Below are 15013 nucleotides of genomic sequence, written 5' to 3'. Positions count from 1 at the left end.
AATATATTCCCACTTAATTTTGAACTAAGAGATATTATCTCGATTATATCTCCACTTAATTTGAACTGAAAGAGATATTAAATATTAAATTTCATTGTTACTGAGCTGCATATGCGGAAATTGTAGAAATGTATTGATGATTGATTAACTCATAACTTGTTCTATTTGTTTGGAAGGAAGATTTGTACATAAAATATCACACCAACTTGCAGTTCTACAACAATGGTTGGCCTGTCCTTGATAGATGGATGTGTAATTGTGTGAAATTGGAAATCTGGAAGACTGCATTACACAATTAAATTATTGAATACCTGGTGTTCTCTGCTTGAGATACAAGACGAAGATAATATGTTGCTTGTTCATTTTCGAGAGGACATGAACATAGAAGGAACAAGTGACGGCGAGATTCCTCCATTGAAGAAAGAGGTGACATGGAAGGAGTCCTCAAAGAGGGCAGCAATGACCACGGCAAGGCGGGCTACGGTTGCATATGCCTACATGAAACGAAGGAGCAGGTGAGGATGATGATTTTTTTCACAAGTGCAGAGGTTGACGATCTTAAGAGGGGGATGAGATTTGGTGGCTTCATCTTCTCCCAGTTTGGAAGGCTTGCTTATCATCTTGGAAAATAGAGAGGGAATAGAGAGGCTTTGATACCATATCAAATAGATTAATTAGATTGTATTTCATGAATATGAACATCATACAACACAAATTATGATACAAGGGTTATATATGGTAATCAATCCAAGCCATACATCAACTTGGTCGATACAAGATGCCTAATCAAAGGACTAAGTCACAACGACATGATCAAACGAGACTAAGTCAAAATATCAAATGAAGTTGATGTAACACTAATAATGTGAGAGAATGCCATAGGGGAAAACAGGCATACATAATAGACGACCTTTTTATTCTCCATGTTGACAGAATCTACTTTGGTGGTCTCTTATGTAGACATCTTCCGCATGCTACGAGCTTCGACAAGGTACTTGATTTCCTTCTCCTAATTCGTAGTCTCAAGGGCTGTAAAAACGGCAACAAAATTAGCAACCCTTCCATGCATGATGATATACTTCCCTTGCTAACGACTCTTTCATGCAAATCAAAGATAAAGATGGGAAACGGTATTCCTTGGCTCTCAATGAGAAGATTCCTAGTCATACGAGTATACACAAGAATAAGGGTCAAGTATTGGTTGTAAATGCATTGAACACCTAAAAATGAAAAATACACAAGAATAGGCGTATGAATGAAGGATTCATATAGGCAGACAAATGAAATATCATTAGAGATACAATTTAATTATCATATAACTTAACTGCATAACAACAATGCTCCTGTTATGGGAAACAGTGAGAAAAGGCTTCCTAACTGACAAGCTCAGTACAATTAGTTTTTTTTTTTTTTTTTTTTTGAAAGCTTTCATTTATGCATAAGCAGCACTCTGAAAACTACACAGGTTTGGCTGCTCGTGTAAGATTCATCAAATAGATAATAATTAAATAAACATTATTTGAGAATTAGTCTTATAGAACTTTCTAGAAATTTAAAAAAAAAAAAAGATTTAAACGGATTTCGTATGACATGCTTAAGAGAATAAATCTATTAGAGCATCTCCAATGGAGATATTTGGAGGGAATATTTCTCCAAATATTCCCCCTCTCAAATATTCTCCATTGGAGGGGAGTGCAGATCCTCTGGTCCGCTTTTTACGGACCAGAGGAAGGTCATTTGCATGCATTCCCCACCAATGCATACAAATGGTCCCTTGTCTGGTCCGCTTTTTACGAACTAGAGGAAGGTCATTTGCATGCATTCCCCACCAATGCATACAAATGGTCCCTTGTCTGGTCTGGAGGATTTGGGCTGATTGGAGGGGATATTTGTGGAGTGATTAGAAATCACCGGCCACAAACTTGTGCCCGGTGATTTTCCTTTTGTAGGATCCACCAAAAGGTGGGCTACCATATATTTTAAAATTTAATTAATGTTCACTTTTTTAGAAAAAAAAAATTAAAACAGAACATTAGAAAAAAATTAAAGTCGAGCGTTAATCAACGTTAGTTTTTTCCGAACGTTAGGCAACATTCGTTTTTCCCCTATATATACATCGTTCCTTTCATCTATTTTCATCAATTCCACACTCATTGCATACTAAAAATTTAGGGAGAAATGGATAAAAATTCAGGATATTATTTTAGGAATTTGTTCAACTCTCCAAATATCGATGAAAATTCTAGTGAAGAAAATTCTCGAGTTCATCCTAATTTCCTCAATCCACAATTTCCATTTCCCACTCAACACCCACCAAATTTCCAACCTTTTCCATACCCACCACCATATTATCATAATTTCCAAAGTTATCCAAATTCTGTAAGTGGCGACCCTCGAGCTCCGTATTATATATATCCTCCATAATATTAGCAGAATAGTCAATATTTCATACAAGCCACAACTCATGAAATCAATCCGCTTCAATCACTAGAGATTTAATCAAATGATTCGAGAAGAGCTAGTGTTGATGCAACTGACAGTGATAGAGGTACAAAAATACCTTATGCAGTCTCTGATTCACAATTTCCTCCATTTTTATCTGAAATAGATCCGACGATATTATTCTCAATCAAGCACCAAAGATGGGCAACGAATCGGATGAAGATCATAGCAAGTGAACAATATGGACAGTTGCAAATGATAAGCTCCTTGTAGCGGTCTACACAATTATGAGTGACGATTCAATAATTAGTAATGTCCAGAAGAGTGACTCTTTTTGGAAAAGGGTGGTGACATAATACAACACCAATCAAGATAAGGGAGCTAAAAAGAGAACTACGGAGAAAGCAAAATCTCATTGGGCTTCGTTGAAAAAGATCATGAATAGATATAATGGAATCTACAATAAATGGTATAATGATCGACCAAGCGGATGGAGTGACGAGGATTTGATGGTGCGAGCTAATGAAGAATACAAGAGTACTTTTAAAACTACTTTACAATATGAACATGTGTGGAGAATCATGAAAGATAGTCCGATGTATGCTCATCAATCCTCAAAGCGATGGACTACAAAGAAAGCAAGAACATCAGAATCATCAGGTGTATATAATGACTCTTCTAATCCTATTACAACTACTGATCTAGATGATAGAGAAGTTTGATCTCGTCCAATGGGACAGAAGACAACAAAGAAGAAAGGCAAAAAAAAAAAGAAGCCTAATTGATGAATTGAATCAGACTGTTCAATAGTCAATGGCACATTTGGAAGGGTATAATAATAATAAGAAGAAAGTGGATCAACTCATTCAAGCACATCTACTTCTCGTAATGGACACACGAAGCATGACAAATGAACAACTTCAAAATCATCTAACGATATGTGAGCAGCTGAAAAAAAAATTGAACATGTAGTTAATTTCTATGGTTTATTTTATCCGCTCCTTGTTTATTTTATTAATTATAGTTTGTAATTTCTATGATTTATCGTTATGTGTTTAATAATATAATATAGGTTGTACTTCTGTATTTCAATTTCAAATTTATAAAATATTTATATTCGCATGAAATAGTATTTTTCTTAAATTTGTATGTCTTCTACTGTATTTTTCTTAAAATTAAATGTAAGTTAATAAAATGATCGTGGGACCCATAAATATTTGATTGGTGAGATATTTGATTGTGAAATTGGAGATATTTGAAAATGGATATTTGATGGGTGGGACCCATAAATATTTGATTTGTAGGATATTTCATTGTGAGATTTGGGATATTTGATTAGTAGGATATTTGAAGAGTTATGTGGAAGTGGAAACCACAAATACTTGGAAGAAATATCCCTAACCGTCGTGGATGCTCTTAGGCTTAGAAAAAATCTGTTTGGATTATCACTTAAGTGGAAGTTGATTAATTTGATTAACCTAAAGTTGGATTAATTAACCTACACATAAAACCTAAGTTCCTATTCATTCCCGATTCCATTTCTTCCTCTTCCTCCTGATTCACGCCGCTGACCCCTCTCTCGATCTCTCGCCACCACCGTCGGATCGTCGATGTAGTTGCCCCTTCGTCAGAGCAGTCCCGCAACCGGTACCGCTAATCGCAGCAAGGGTCAGCATTGCGGCTACTAGAGTCGATTAGCCATCCTCCCTCTCCCCGATACCTCATTTCACCATCCTCAATCCGTAGTCGTCGACCTTTCCCTGACCACGAGGAAGAGCTCTGATGCCCTTCGTTTGTGCTGAGCTAACCGTCAACCACCACCGCCCTCTCCTCTTCATCGCCACCTCCTTCTCTTCTTCGCCCAAGCCGCCCCACACAAGGTTGTCTTTGGACAAGAGCAAGGAACCACCATCACTATGTATTGTTGACACTGTAGCAGCCACCACCGGCTGCCAACAACTTCTCCGACTCAGGGCTATCGTTGGCCGCCTGGCTACTGGGAATTGGTCTCCGCTGGAGAGGAATCTACCGACACAGATTTGGGGTAAGGTGGTTGAATTAAGCTTGAATTGGATTATAAGGTTAATAAATAAATTCGTTGATTGGGTTGTTAGGTTAGTAAGTGAAGGAAGAGTGGGTGGCAGTAGATCACCGCCAGTGACTTCCAGCCATGAGCCACCAGTGACCATCATCAAATTTGGTGAGTATTAAGGATGAAGTTATTGCTAAGACTAATCTAATTGGTGGATGGATTAGATTAGGGTTAATGATGGATTAAACTACAAATTTATGAATTTTAGATGAGAAATTTAGTGTGGATGATATGATTAAACCTAATCTAATCAATTGGATGAATTTGTGAGAATTAGGGTTGATGGAGGTTAGACCTAATTCAATCAAAGAGTTGGGTTAATTGAAGTTAATCATTAATTGGGGTTAATTAAGGATCGCCTTCAAGTAGGATTTATAATTAGTTTTGAGATGTGATTTAGCTTTTAGTTGCATATGCAACTAGCTAAATTATATATATTGATGTAGAACTCTGATTTGAGATGAGCATCTTGACGTGAGATTGATTCTGACACGAGTTACTTTTTGAGGCAGATATTTTTTCTTTGACCTCAGTAGTTTATTGACCTTAGTGCATGGTCTTTAGTTGACGGACTAATTGCTTTATCTTGACTCTACTCGTATTATAACTGAGCTTGATACTTACATGTTTGATCATAGAGATGATTTATTTATTGTTTATACAGTCTTATCTTTGGGTGTTCTTACTTTGTAGTGTACACATGTGTATAGTGTGTACTATAAGAGTTATTTTGTTGATTACTCATATGTTGTAGTGTGTACACGAGTATGAGGTGCACTATAGAAGTTAAACTGTTTGAATGCCTATATGTTGTAGTGTAACCACGTGTGTAGGGTGTATTATAGGTGTGACTTTGTACCTTATGTATTGTTTAGTAGACACCTATTGGATCTATTCATACTTATAGACTTAAGTGAAAGATAGATCATGTACTAAATGTACCTATGATAATGAAGTTGTTACATTGATGATGACTACTATATCAATATCATGATAACCATTTCGCTGCTCATTCGGCCACTAAGGGGTAATGGTAGCTAGAGTTGCATGCAGCTTATCCTATCATGTCACTCGATCATTTAGAGTAGTGGTAGACAAAGTCGTGCAGACAGTGACCCCCTTGTTATGTAGCTAGATAGCTACTCTGCAGCCTGCCCGTTTGGGCCATATTGATATAGTGGCAACTGGAGACATGAGTAGTTATCACAATCCTGCCCACTCGGTCACATTGATGTAGTGGTAGCTTGAAGTGGAGAGTAAGAGTGACGCATACATGTTTATATGCATATGATGCGCAGTGCATATTTTGGAGATATATCTGCATGTGCTTATGATATGTTGCATTTGCTTGGGATATGATTATTGCACATGGTTGTCATGATTCATACATATTCATTTATCATACATGTATATGTTATTATATATTGGTCAGGTGTTACGAGTAGATCTGATGTTGGTCACTAGTAATTACTGATCATTATACCTTATGGGTTAGTCTGGATAGGATATGTTCATGCATTATGTCATTTATGATTATGTGCATAACTCCTACTGATAAGACTGCATACCTTTGATCTCCATGTTCTTATTTTGACCATACACTATCATGTCTATTACCCGCTGAGTCATTTAGACTCACCACCCTATGTATGTTTTTCTTCCCTATGTAGCAGATAAATGATATATGGAGTCGTCAGGAGATCATGTCCGCCAGTCTCATGTCGCATTGAGCATCTTCTTCCATTATTACTTTTGCTTGCTTTATTGGTTTCCAGACTTGTTTATGTAATAAATAACTTATGTGTGGATTTTTGACTTGTGGTATCCTTTTATTTGATTATATAATTATTGTGGTAAGTTGTACCAATACGTAGTTTAGTCAGTTTATCTTGCATGGTTATGTTTTTACCAATCGTGTAGGCGACGTACTATTATTATCTTCCGCTGTGTTTATTATTCCAGTCGTGTGGCCTGTATTTTGATGTACTTATTTCCAGTTGTGTGGGTTGTATCATGTTGTATCAAATATTGTCACAAAGGGTATCGTCTATGCCGTCGGACAAATATACCTCCGGGGTGTGACAGCTCGTATTCCTCATGTACAATGCATGTAACTGCTATATTTATAAGAAGGCTAGGTATTTGTACACAAAATTAATGTCAATTACCTTTCCTTGAGTTGCCCTTGTAGCTCTCCAGCAAAACAAGTTTCTTGATCTAGGCTCTAATCTCCTGCAAAATTCAGTAAATTTAAAGAAGCTAGTGCTAAGAAGATAAATTCAGAGCACGGTTGTACACAATCTAAAACAAAAAAATGTTTTACAAGGAATTTTAGTCATGCATACTAATCTACATTCTCACTGATCGCTTTTATACCAGGATATAACTACACAAAATTGTAGAAACTTGATGTTGAATGAAACTAAAATCAGAGATGAGAATGTTCAAATAAACACTATTCATGTCTAATGAAAATCTGCAAAACATAAATCAAAATTGTACTTTGCAACCATGCAATTCTTGTCACTGTCATCTACATTTTACACACGGTGAATACAAATGCATAAACTAGGTATATAGCTATTACTATGATTCATCTCAAATTGTCTAGCCGATTTTAGATCAAGGATTCGTGTTAAATCAAACTAGAACCAAAACCTAGGAAACTGCTTGTCTGGTTCCTTGTTGTCAGGCCACATCAAATTACACAATCATTGCCTCATTTATGGTCCCATTACAAAATCTCACTTTACCTTCCACAGAAATCGACCCACCCTCCTTGTTCACTTTTAACAAACATGCATCCTTTGTTGTAGGTAATATTAATAACCAGACCTACTTCACCATAACTACTGTTTATCAAAACCAAGGTCCAAATGAAATGATTTGACTGCATTCCTAAAGCACAAATTCATCTTTCATACTGCCTCATGCGTTATTTGCTCAGTATTAAATAATTTTAACAAAAAACTACAAGTTAACTTCCCTTTGGAAAAGTACACATTTACTGATTTAGAAAGGGTTTACAGAATGGTCAAAGGTTGTTGTTTGTATAGGACTGTCATTCTTCTTGGTAATCTTCTTCATTAGAAAGATTCTCAATAGAAATATATTGATAAAAGGTTAGCAAAAGTACTATAAACTACTCACAGGTTTTCCTGTTCAAGCTTTTTTGCTATTGACATGGCTTTGCATCTTGACCGTCCACCTTGATGGGAACAATCTTCTGCCTGCTGAAGAACATGTGCCAGGGAGACCTTGCCTCTGACTAAGCTTTTTATTTGTTTGTGTTCAATCTCCTTCCACTCTGAGGAAGAACTCAAATTAGCATGATGTTGTGAAGTTGATGCTTCTTCCCGTGCGCACACAATTTTTTGCATTCCCAGAGATTTATTTCTTAGTTCAGGAGATCCTGCTTCAATGATTTCACCTTCTTTCATGATGTGGGGACCAGCACCCAGCCATCTAGGTCGATTGGAGCCAATTTTTCTAAGAACATTTGCCTCTGTAAATTTTCCTTTAAGATCATCAGAGACAGAGTAAAGTGAATTTTGCTTCTTCATCGAATGTGGTTTTTTTATTGCCTTAGAAGAAGCACTATCAAAGCTACAGAAACAAGCAGCCTGATTTGAGGTAGCATTGAAGCTAGATTTGCTACTCATTTCAAGTGTTACTGGAGATCCAAGAACAGATTCAAATGCTTGTAAAATATACCCTTCAAACTTTTCAGCTCTGGATTTGTTTGTTCTTGAGCTGAATATCAACTGCACAGTGGGAGCTGTCACGAGGAAGCAGCAACATGGCACATTTAATTTACTTAATTTAGCATAGAGCACTTCAAATTAATTCAAGCATCTATCTTCTACCTAGGCCATATAATGCTTTAAGAATCACATCTACCTAAAATACTGAATATTTTTTTGAGACAATTAACAACTGCCACACCTTTTATAATATGGTCACTAGACATCAAAATTTACAACTACTACACCTGTTGTATGCTACAAAAGTCTTTCAGTAGGCTAAGCATTGGTAAAAAACTCAAATGTTTGAAATAGAGGCATAATTCCATAAACCACGGACAAGGAGAACTGAGAAAAGTAAATTCTAACAGTGTTTCCTACTATAGGATGAGAGAAACGACTGGTGGAATCCACTTTCCCTCCATTTGAGGGAAATGGAAAACAGGAACAAAATCCAGAGAAGAACAATTCTCTCTGGTTCTCCCACTTCGTTTTTGTCAGTTCACAGTTCTTTTAATCATTTCCACCCATAGTCAATTCTCTCTGGTTCTCACTTCATTTTTGTCAGATCAGTTCTTTTAAATCATTTCCACCCATAACCAATTCTCTCTGGTTCTCTCACTTCGTTTTTGTCTGATTACAGTTCTTTTAATTCATTTCCACCCATATCAGTTGGAATCCAACTGCAGCCAGAAGTGCTGATTGTGTTAAAAATAATAAAATCAGGAATTAATATTTATATAAGTATTTTAAATAAAATTAAGTGTTTCATAAATCAATTTAACAAACTAAAGAAACTTCCCTTCTTTCTTTCCTTCCAAGGAAACTTGGGAAAGAAAGAGAAATAAGATAAGGGAATCACTCTATCATTTTTCCTCTATCCACTTTTTTCACCTTTGGCATTTCTTTCTTTCTTTCCCACTTTCTATCCCTTGTAGCAAACCAGCCTAAATGTTGAAACAAGCACAACTAACATCAAAATCAGGATCATTATATGGCAATTCTTGATTATGTTTTTGACTGATTAGCTCCTCATTAATGATTTTAAGCCACACTTTAAGAAAAACGAATTTTACTTGAAGAACAAAATATTTCTTTTCTTTTTCACTGCATTACTAGTGTTGCCAACATAACTAAGACGTTAAGAACAACTAATATATTAATCTATTATCAGAAATATACAACTTAGTATGCAAATAGCAGGAGGAGGTTGCACTCTAAACGCTGCAGCATCGGACTTAGGTAGACATCGCCAATTTAAGCAGGATCAATCATCCTACAAGTATTTTCTAATTTGCTCAGGTTCCAATGTCACAATTCAGCTAAAGCAAGAATCAACTGAATAAAAACTTTCAGCCTTTGGGTGGATTGCAAAAGTATCTAAACAAACCCTTCACTTATATATAGTGAAGCCAGTGTTTAAGAACTTACCAGCACCTAGGCTAACTGAGTTTAGATTCCCTTCATCATATAAAAATTGTCTCAATGCATCTGATGATATATGATCTAGTACTTCCTGCCATATCTTTTCAGTATCACCATGTTTCTTGCCAGAGTGCATGATACTTTTTCTAGTGGCTTCATCTGAGCATATAAAATCACTTTCAGTCTGTTGGCCACGAAGTGCCCCATTAGCCACTGTAACGCTGCAACTTCTATCACCAACACCTTTACTGTTATAATGCTCCTGAACAGCCCCTTCTGCAAAACTCCTATGCCCAGATTGCATCTCGTCCTGCTTGTTGGTGGAACTCCTAGGTTTGTCTCTCATAATCACTTGATCACCGCTAGAACTCCTACCTGATGAACTAGGTAGAAGATATTGCTGCTCTGGTGCAATTTGAAGAAGAGCTGCTGTCAACCAAGTAAGTTTGTCATTGGAAACTCTCAATTGTTTTTCAGCTTCAGAGAGCTTCCTTAGAGCCTGGCGCAATCTCTCTATATCTTCTTTGGACACTAAAAATCAAGAAAGTAAACATACGATAGCATGGTTGGCATACTCTCGGGCAAAAGATGAATACTAGCAAGAAATGCAAAATTGAGTGTGAATACACCAGAAATGTGTTCCATCCAAACAGCACACATATGAACATTCATATGGTTGAATGCCTAACTATGAATTGAGGTTACCCATTATCGATACTAGGTCACATAATAATTCAAGGAGGAAAGAATTCTTCTACTCACAAGTTAGCCGGCAAAAAAAATTCCCCCGTAGTTTTTCTTGTGTAAAGACATGACTACCAGCCAAAATATCAGTAATTATAGTTGCAAGCTGTGACATTAGCATGACAGGATCCACCCCACTTTCAGAAAGTTCTCTTAAGCTCTTCACAGTGTTCACAGTGTCTGCAGATAATGCCATATCAAGTAAATCCAGCAATTTATCATCAGTCACTAAACCAACCTGCACAGAATATAAATGCCAATGATAACTAAGGACAATATTTAAGGATTACTTAGTACAATCAAATACCTAAACATTGCTTAGCTCTCCAAATTTTAGTTCTCCAATACCTACATTATGAATGATAAAAATTTAAGCAAGAATACAGATTCAATAAAATAATTGCATGATTTTTGTCAACATATGTTCAAAGTACAAGGTCATTAAAATGTAGGAAATACTAAGGGGGTGTTTGGTTAAATGATGGGAATCACTATGGGTATGGGTTTGATAGTAGGGTGGAATGGGAATAGGAATGGAAATGAAACCCATCAAGTTATATGGGTTTGGTTGATTCCCATAAATCTAGTAATCATTCCCAAAATGTCATTCCCAAACCCACAATCCAAACACTATCTTTTACTATCATTCCATTCCCTCATTCCCAAACCCATCAACCAAACACCCCCTAAGATTAAGTCAAAGACATAGTAACTTGCAAATGGACAAGAAAATCATCTCCATGAAAAAAAACAACTAAAGTTAGCATTGTTGTTTATATTAGTAACAAAAGAATTAAAATCTAAAAAATAACTATTGAGTTACCAGTGTTCTTTACATTAATTATAAGTCTTTTAAAATCTTAAAATTTGGAAGTCAAGAGTTCTTTGAGTGATTGATGACTGACAAAAAGGATGAAAAAAATTTGTGAGTACATTTTCCTCTCACAATTTTTTCCAATTTTATAGATAAACAAAAAATATATATCATGTATTGACATTTGTTCTTGTCCAAGAGAATCATATAGCTCCACATGAAATTCTATTCTCTATTGTAAATATCACAAAATGTGATGCTCTAAAACATTCAAAATGCACATGCAGACCATTACCCATATGATCTCTGAATATCTCATATGGTCTATATGTGCATCTTCAATGCAAATTTCTCAAGTCTAAATTGCAATGCCAAGAAAAAGAAAGAGGGAAGAATGATGGAAAACTTACTAACTCCTGAACAAGTGGAAGAGAAATTTTTTTCCCAAGCAAGCTTAGTTGATCAAGAGTCATCTCGGCATCTCTCAATGAACCATTTGATTGTGATGCTATAAGTTTCAGAGCATCCTTATCAATTTCTAATCCTTCACTGGTTGCAATCCATTCCAAAGTAGAGATGATATCAGAGTCTTTCAATTTTGGAAAGAAGAACTTCTGACACCTGGATAGGATAATATGAGGTATGCAATGAAGATTGGAACAGATAAGGACAAAAACCACATGTCGTGGTGCTTGATCAATGACCTTTGATAAGACACTCCATAACTTAGACAGTGATCTATAGCAATCATCAATAATAAAAACTCTGTGTGAGCATAATTTTGGTGAGAGCATCAGGTTCTTGAAGATCTCATTTATGCTTTTGAAATTGAAGTTACTGATGGGTCCAAGTTCCAGCACATCTCTGCTTTTACCTAGGTTATATGAGATACAAGAGCTACAGGCATCACAAGGCTTGGGGTGCTCCAGAGAGCGGCAGTTCAAAGCTTTAGCAAATACTCGTGCACAAGATGTTTTCCCTGACCCACGAGGACCATAAAAGACATAAACCGGCCCAATTTTCCCTCTCAAAATAGAACTAGAAAGAGCTTGGACAACCAAACTATGTCCAACAAAATCTCTGAAGGTTTTTGGCATGTATTTCTGCAACAAACTTCTGTGTCTTCCATGCCCACAGCGTCGAGATCTCTGCTGACAGGATCTTGCTGCAGATACAAGGTTACATTCCTCATCATCTCTAGAACAATGATTAGAAAAAAATTCTAGCTCTCCTGAATAATCTTTAGGCACAAAATGATTAGAACCACTACCTTGTGATTCCTGTGCGCCATAAAGTAATGGTATTTCTGGACTTGATGATGAAGTGAAATGATCAGATGCTGTGGCCAGGTTTGAAGCATTTCCTTCTATTTGTGAAACAGATCCACTATGCCTCTTCATTCTAGAATCAGACATCCCACAAGATAAACTTTTCCCAGATCTATCAAGAAATGTTTTGCCTTGATGAATCCTAGACCAATTCCAAGGAATCCGACAGACAGTTCTCGGATCTTTTGAAACCTCCAGTACATTATCCTCTTCTAAGTCATCCAGATAACCTTTATCATTCATAGACTCTTTGGCTACTGGACCTGATAAATCTATTGGCTTATGGTAAGCACCAATACCTCTTGAATCAGCAGATACTCGTGTTTTCCTTGTACCTTTCAGCCTAAACTTCCTTTGTCTTTCCAAATGGTAATAGCTGTCACAAATTCTTCCTTCTTGTTCGTCATTGGTTCTCACAGCAGTCTCATGTTTACCATTCAGAAACAAATCAGAAGGCTTCCGGCAAAAGTTTCCTGCCAGATAGGAAACTTCTTCCAAATTCTCTAGGAGTACCTTTGGGTGAAGAATCTGATCTTTTGTTTGCTTATTGAGTTCCCTATTCACTAACTCTACATCTTTGTGTGGCATGTCCCACAGAGAAACCTGATTTCCAGAGGAAATATCACTCTCCCAACTTCTTCTAGTCATATCTTCCTCTTTACTTGTCTTAGTGATCCTATCTCTTTGCTCAAAATCATATTCGTTGGCTGCTTCGTCAGCAGCAACCTTTGCGGTTGCAATGCATCCAAAAAGTGGTGACATTTTGAATGATTGGCCAACCTCTCTTACACGGTTGGCTCCTATAGACTTCCTCCTACCATTCTTTGAACCACCTTTTGCAGCTTCCCTAGCAAAATCGGCCACAAAATAAGGAGAGCGTGAAGCAGGCCTGGTGGAGGGATCTTTCAGATACTTAGATTTCTGGAGCATAAGGAGATCCCTCTTGAGGGATCTCTCTGTAAAGTAGGGGGTGCCGTGGTGCATGTGGCTCTGCAAATGTATGCAGTTGGTCAAATGCACATGGTTCTGAAGGTGGTCAATGCTGGGACTGTAGCCATTCTTGAGATGACTGCTAAAAATAACACTAAAGCTTCACCTTTAATTGTAGAAGCTAGATAAGCCTTGAATGCTAACTATGACGGGTAATGTTTTAAGACCAAGGTTTCATCAACCGCCATGCAAAGAGAAAGTGGGCATCCAACACCAATCATCCAGAGATCGCCAGGAAAGAAGGACTCCATCTCACATTTCCTAGTTAATCACAAATGCCACAAAATTCAAAAATCTAGTAAATTTAACTTTATATAGAAAACAAAAAATGAGGTTTTTTCTTAAGAAAGGAATTTTTGCACATGTTCGACCATAATGGGAACAAATTCAACCTGCATTTTTCCCCCTCTTTCATCATACAGCAAATAGACTGTTGGTATGAAGACTCACGTAGAGCCATTCACATCCCTACCAACACACCATAAGAACAAACATCGAGTCCGAGCACATACCGGAAGCAACCGGAAATATCAGCCCCCACTCTTCCTTGACCGCCACCGCCGGTTCGCGGGAAGAAATAAACACCTGAAGCACCCAAGTTGGAGCTCGCAAAGATCGAGACAGAAAAGGGTGAGGAAAAGAGGCGAATGTAGCTGGAGCACATGAAGGAAATGAATGCCTCAACTAAAAAGCGGAATGGATCTCAACCGTTTGGCTTCCGCCCGGCCGAAGCATCACATGAAGCCCGCGCCAACGGATTCCGACATGTGAGACCAGGGATATAGAGAGAAGGCAAAGGCGGTGGCCTTCGCCCGTGGCCGGCACTGCTTTGTCGCTCTGGGCGGTGGCGCTTTCGCATTCCAAAGCATGTCATCGAGGTGCTCTACCATTTCCGTGGTAGGGTTCCCAACTGCCCGCATTGGTGACGTTAACATATTTTCAAAATAGTACCCACTATATTTTTCATCTAAAAAATACCCTTATTACTCAATAATAAAAAATTTGCATGCAACCCCTACTTCTCAAATTCTTTATTTTCACTTCCTAATCAAATATATTTATCTAATTACCCATGATATTTTTAGATATAAAAAGTTAAAAAATCAGTATAATTCATCTTAAATCAGTACATTAAATTTAGAATCTAGTATATTTTTTTATCAAATTGAGTACAATTCTTTTTCCATCTTAATTGGATGAAAAATATATTAGATTTTTTTTAAATGGTACTCAATTGGATGAAAAATATACTAGATTTTCTTTAAATGATAAATAGTGTTAAATTTAAGAGGAGAAAAAATCATGCTAAATTTAATAGAAAATATACTTGATTGTAATGTAAAATACTGAATTTAACAGGAATTATATTCGTTTTTAGATTTTTTATACCTAAAAAATATGAAAGATAATTTTGATAAAAAATATACTCGATTCT

The 15013-nt window shown here is 36.8% G+C and overlaps 1 protein-coding gene across 5 annotated transcripts; it reads right to left on the bottom strand.

The window, feature by feature from the left end:
- Positions 1-241: 241 nt before the first annotated feature.
- LOC122025801 (protein STICHEL-like 3) lies at positions 242-14471 on the bottom strand. 5 transcript variants are annotated; one of them, XM_042584683.1, is made up of 8 exons: positions 14091-14471; positions 11671-13839; positions 10465-10684; positions 9709-10233; positions 7685-8312; positions 6703-6766; positions 911-1029; positions 242-494 (listed from the first exon to the last, which is right to left on the bottom strand). In XM_042584683.1, exons 2-7 carry the CDS (start codon positions 13570-13572, stop codon positions 937-939), a joined length of 3432 nt encoding a protein of 1143 aa, XP_042440617.1. In that variant the 5' UTR covers positions 13573-13839; positions 14091-14471; the 3' UTR covers positions 242-494; positions 911-936. The 5 variants fall into 5 exon arrangements, with proteins under 5 accessions (XP_042440617.1, XP_042440620.1, XP_042440618.1 ...); XM_042584686.1 differs by lacking the exon at positions 242-494 and having other exon boundaries at positions 667-1029; positions 11671-12425; positions 12531-13839; XM_042584684.1 differs by lacking the exon at positions 242-494 and having other exon boundaries at positions 667-1029; positions 11671-13578; positions 13685-13839.
- Positions 14472-15013: the final 542 nt, after the last annotated feature.

The sequence above is a fragment of the Zingiber officinale genome, chromosome 9B (assembly GCF_018446385.1).
Source record: "Zingiber officinale cultivar Zhangliang chromosome 9B, Zo_v1.1, whole genome shotgun sequence".
NCBI classification, from domain to species: domain Eukaryota; kingdom Viridiplantae; phylum Streptophyta; class Magnoliopsida; order Zingiberales; family Zingiberaceae; genus Zingiber; species Zingiber officinale.
This window is presented reverse-complemented; position numbering and strand designations above follow the sequence as displayed.

Excerpts from the sequence above, each read along its gene's own strand:
- LOC122025801 (XM_042584683.1), bottom strand. The coding sequence starts at position 13,572 with ATGCACCACGGCACCCCCTACTTTACAGAGAGATCCCTCAAGAGGGAT. Across the intron at positions 8,313-9,708 it reads CTCAGTTAGCCTAGGTGCTG|CTCCCACTGTGCAGTTGATA; the intron begins GTAAGTTCTTAA and ends TCCTCGTGACAG. Across the intron at positions 1,030-6,702 it reads CAAGGGCAACTCAAGGAAAG|CCCTTGAGACTACGAATTAG; the intron begins GTAATTGACATT and ends CCGTTTTTACAG.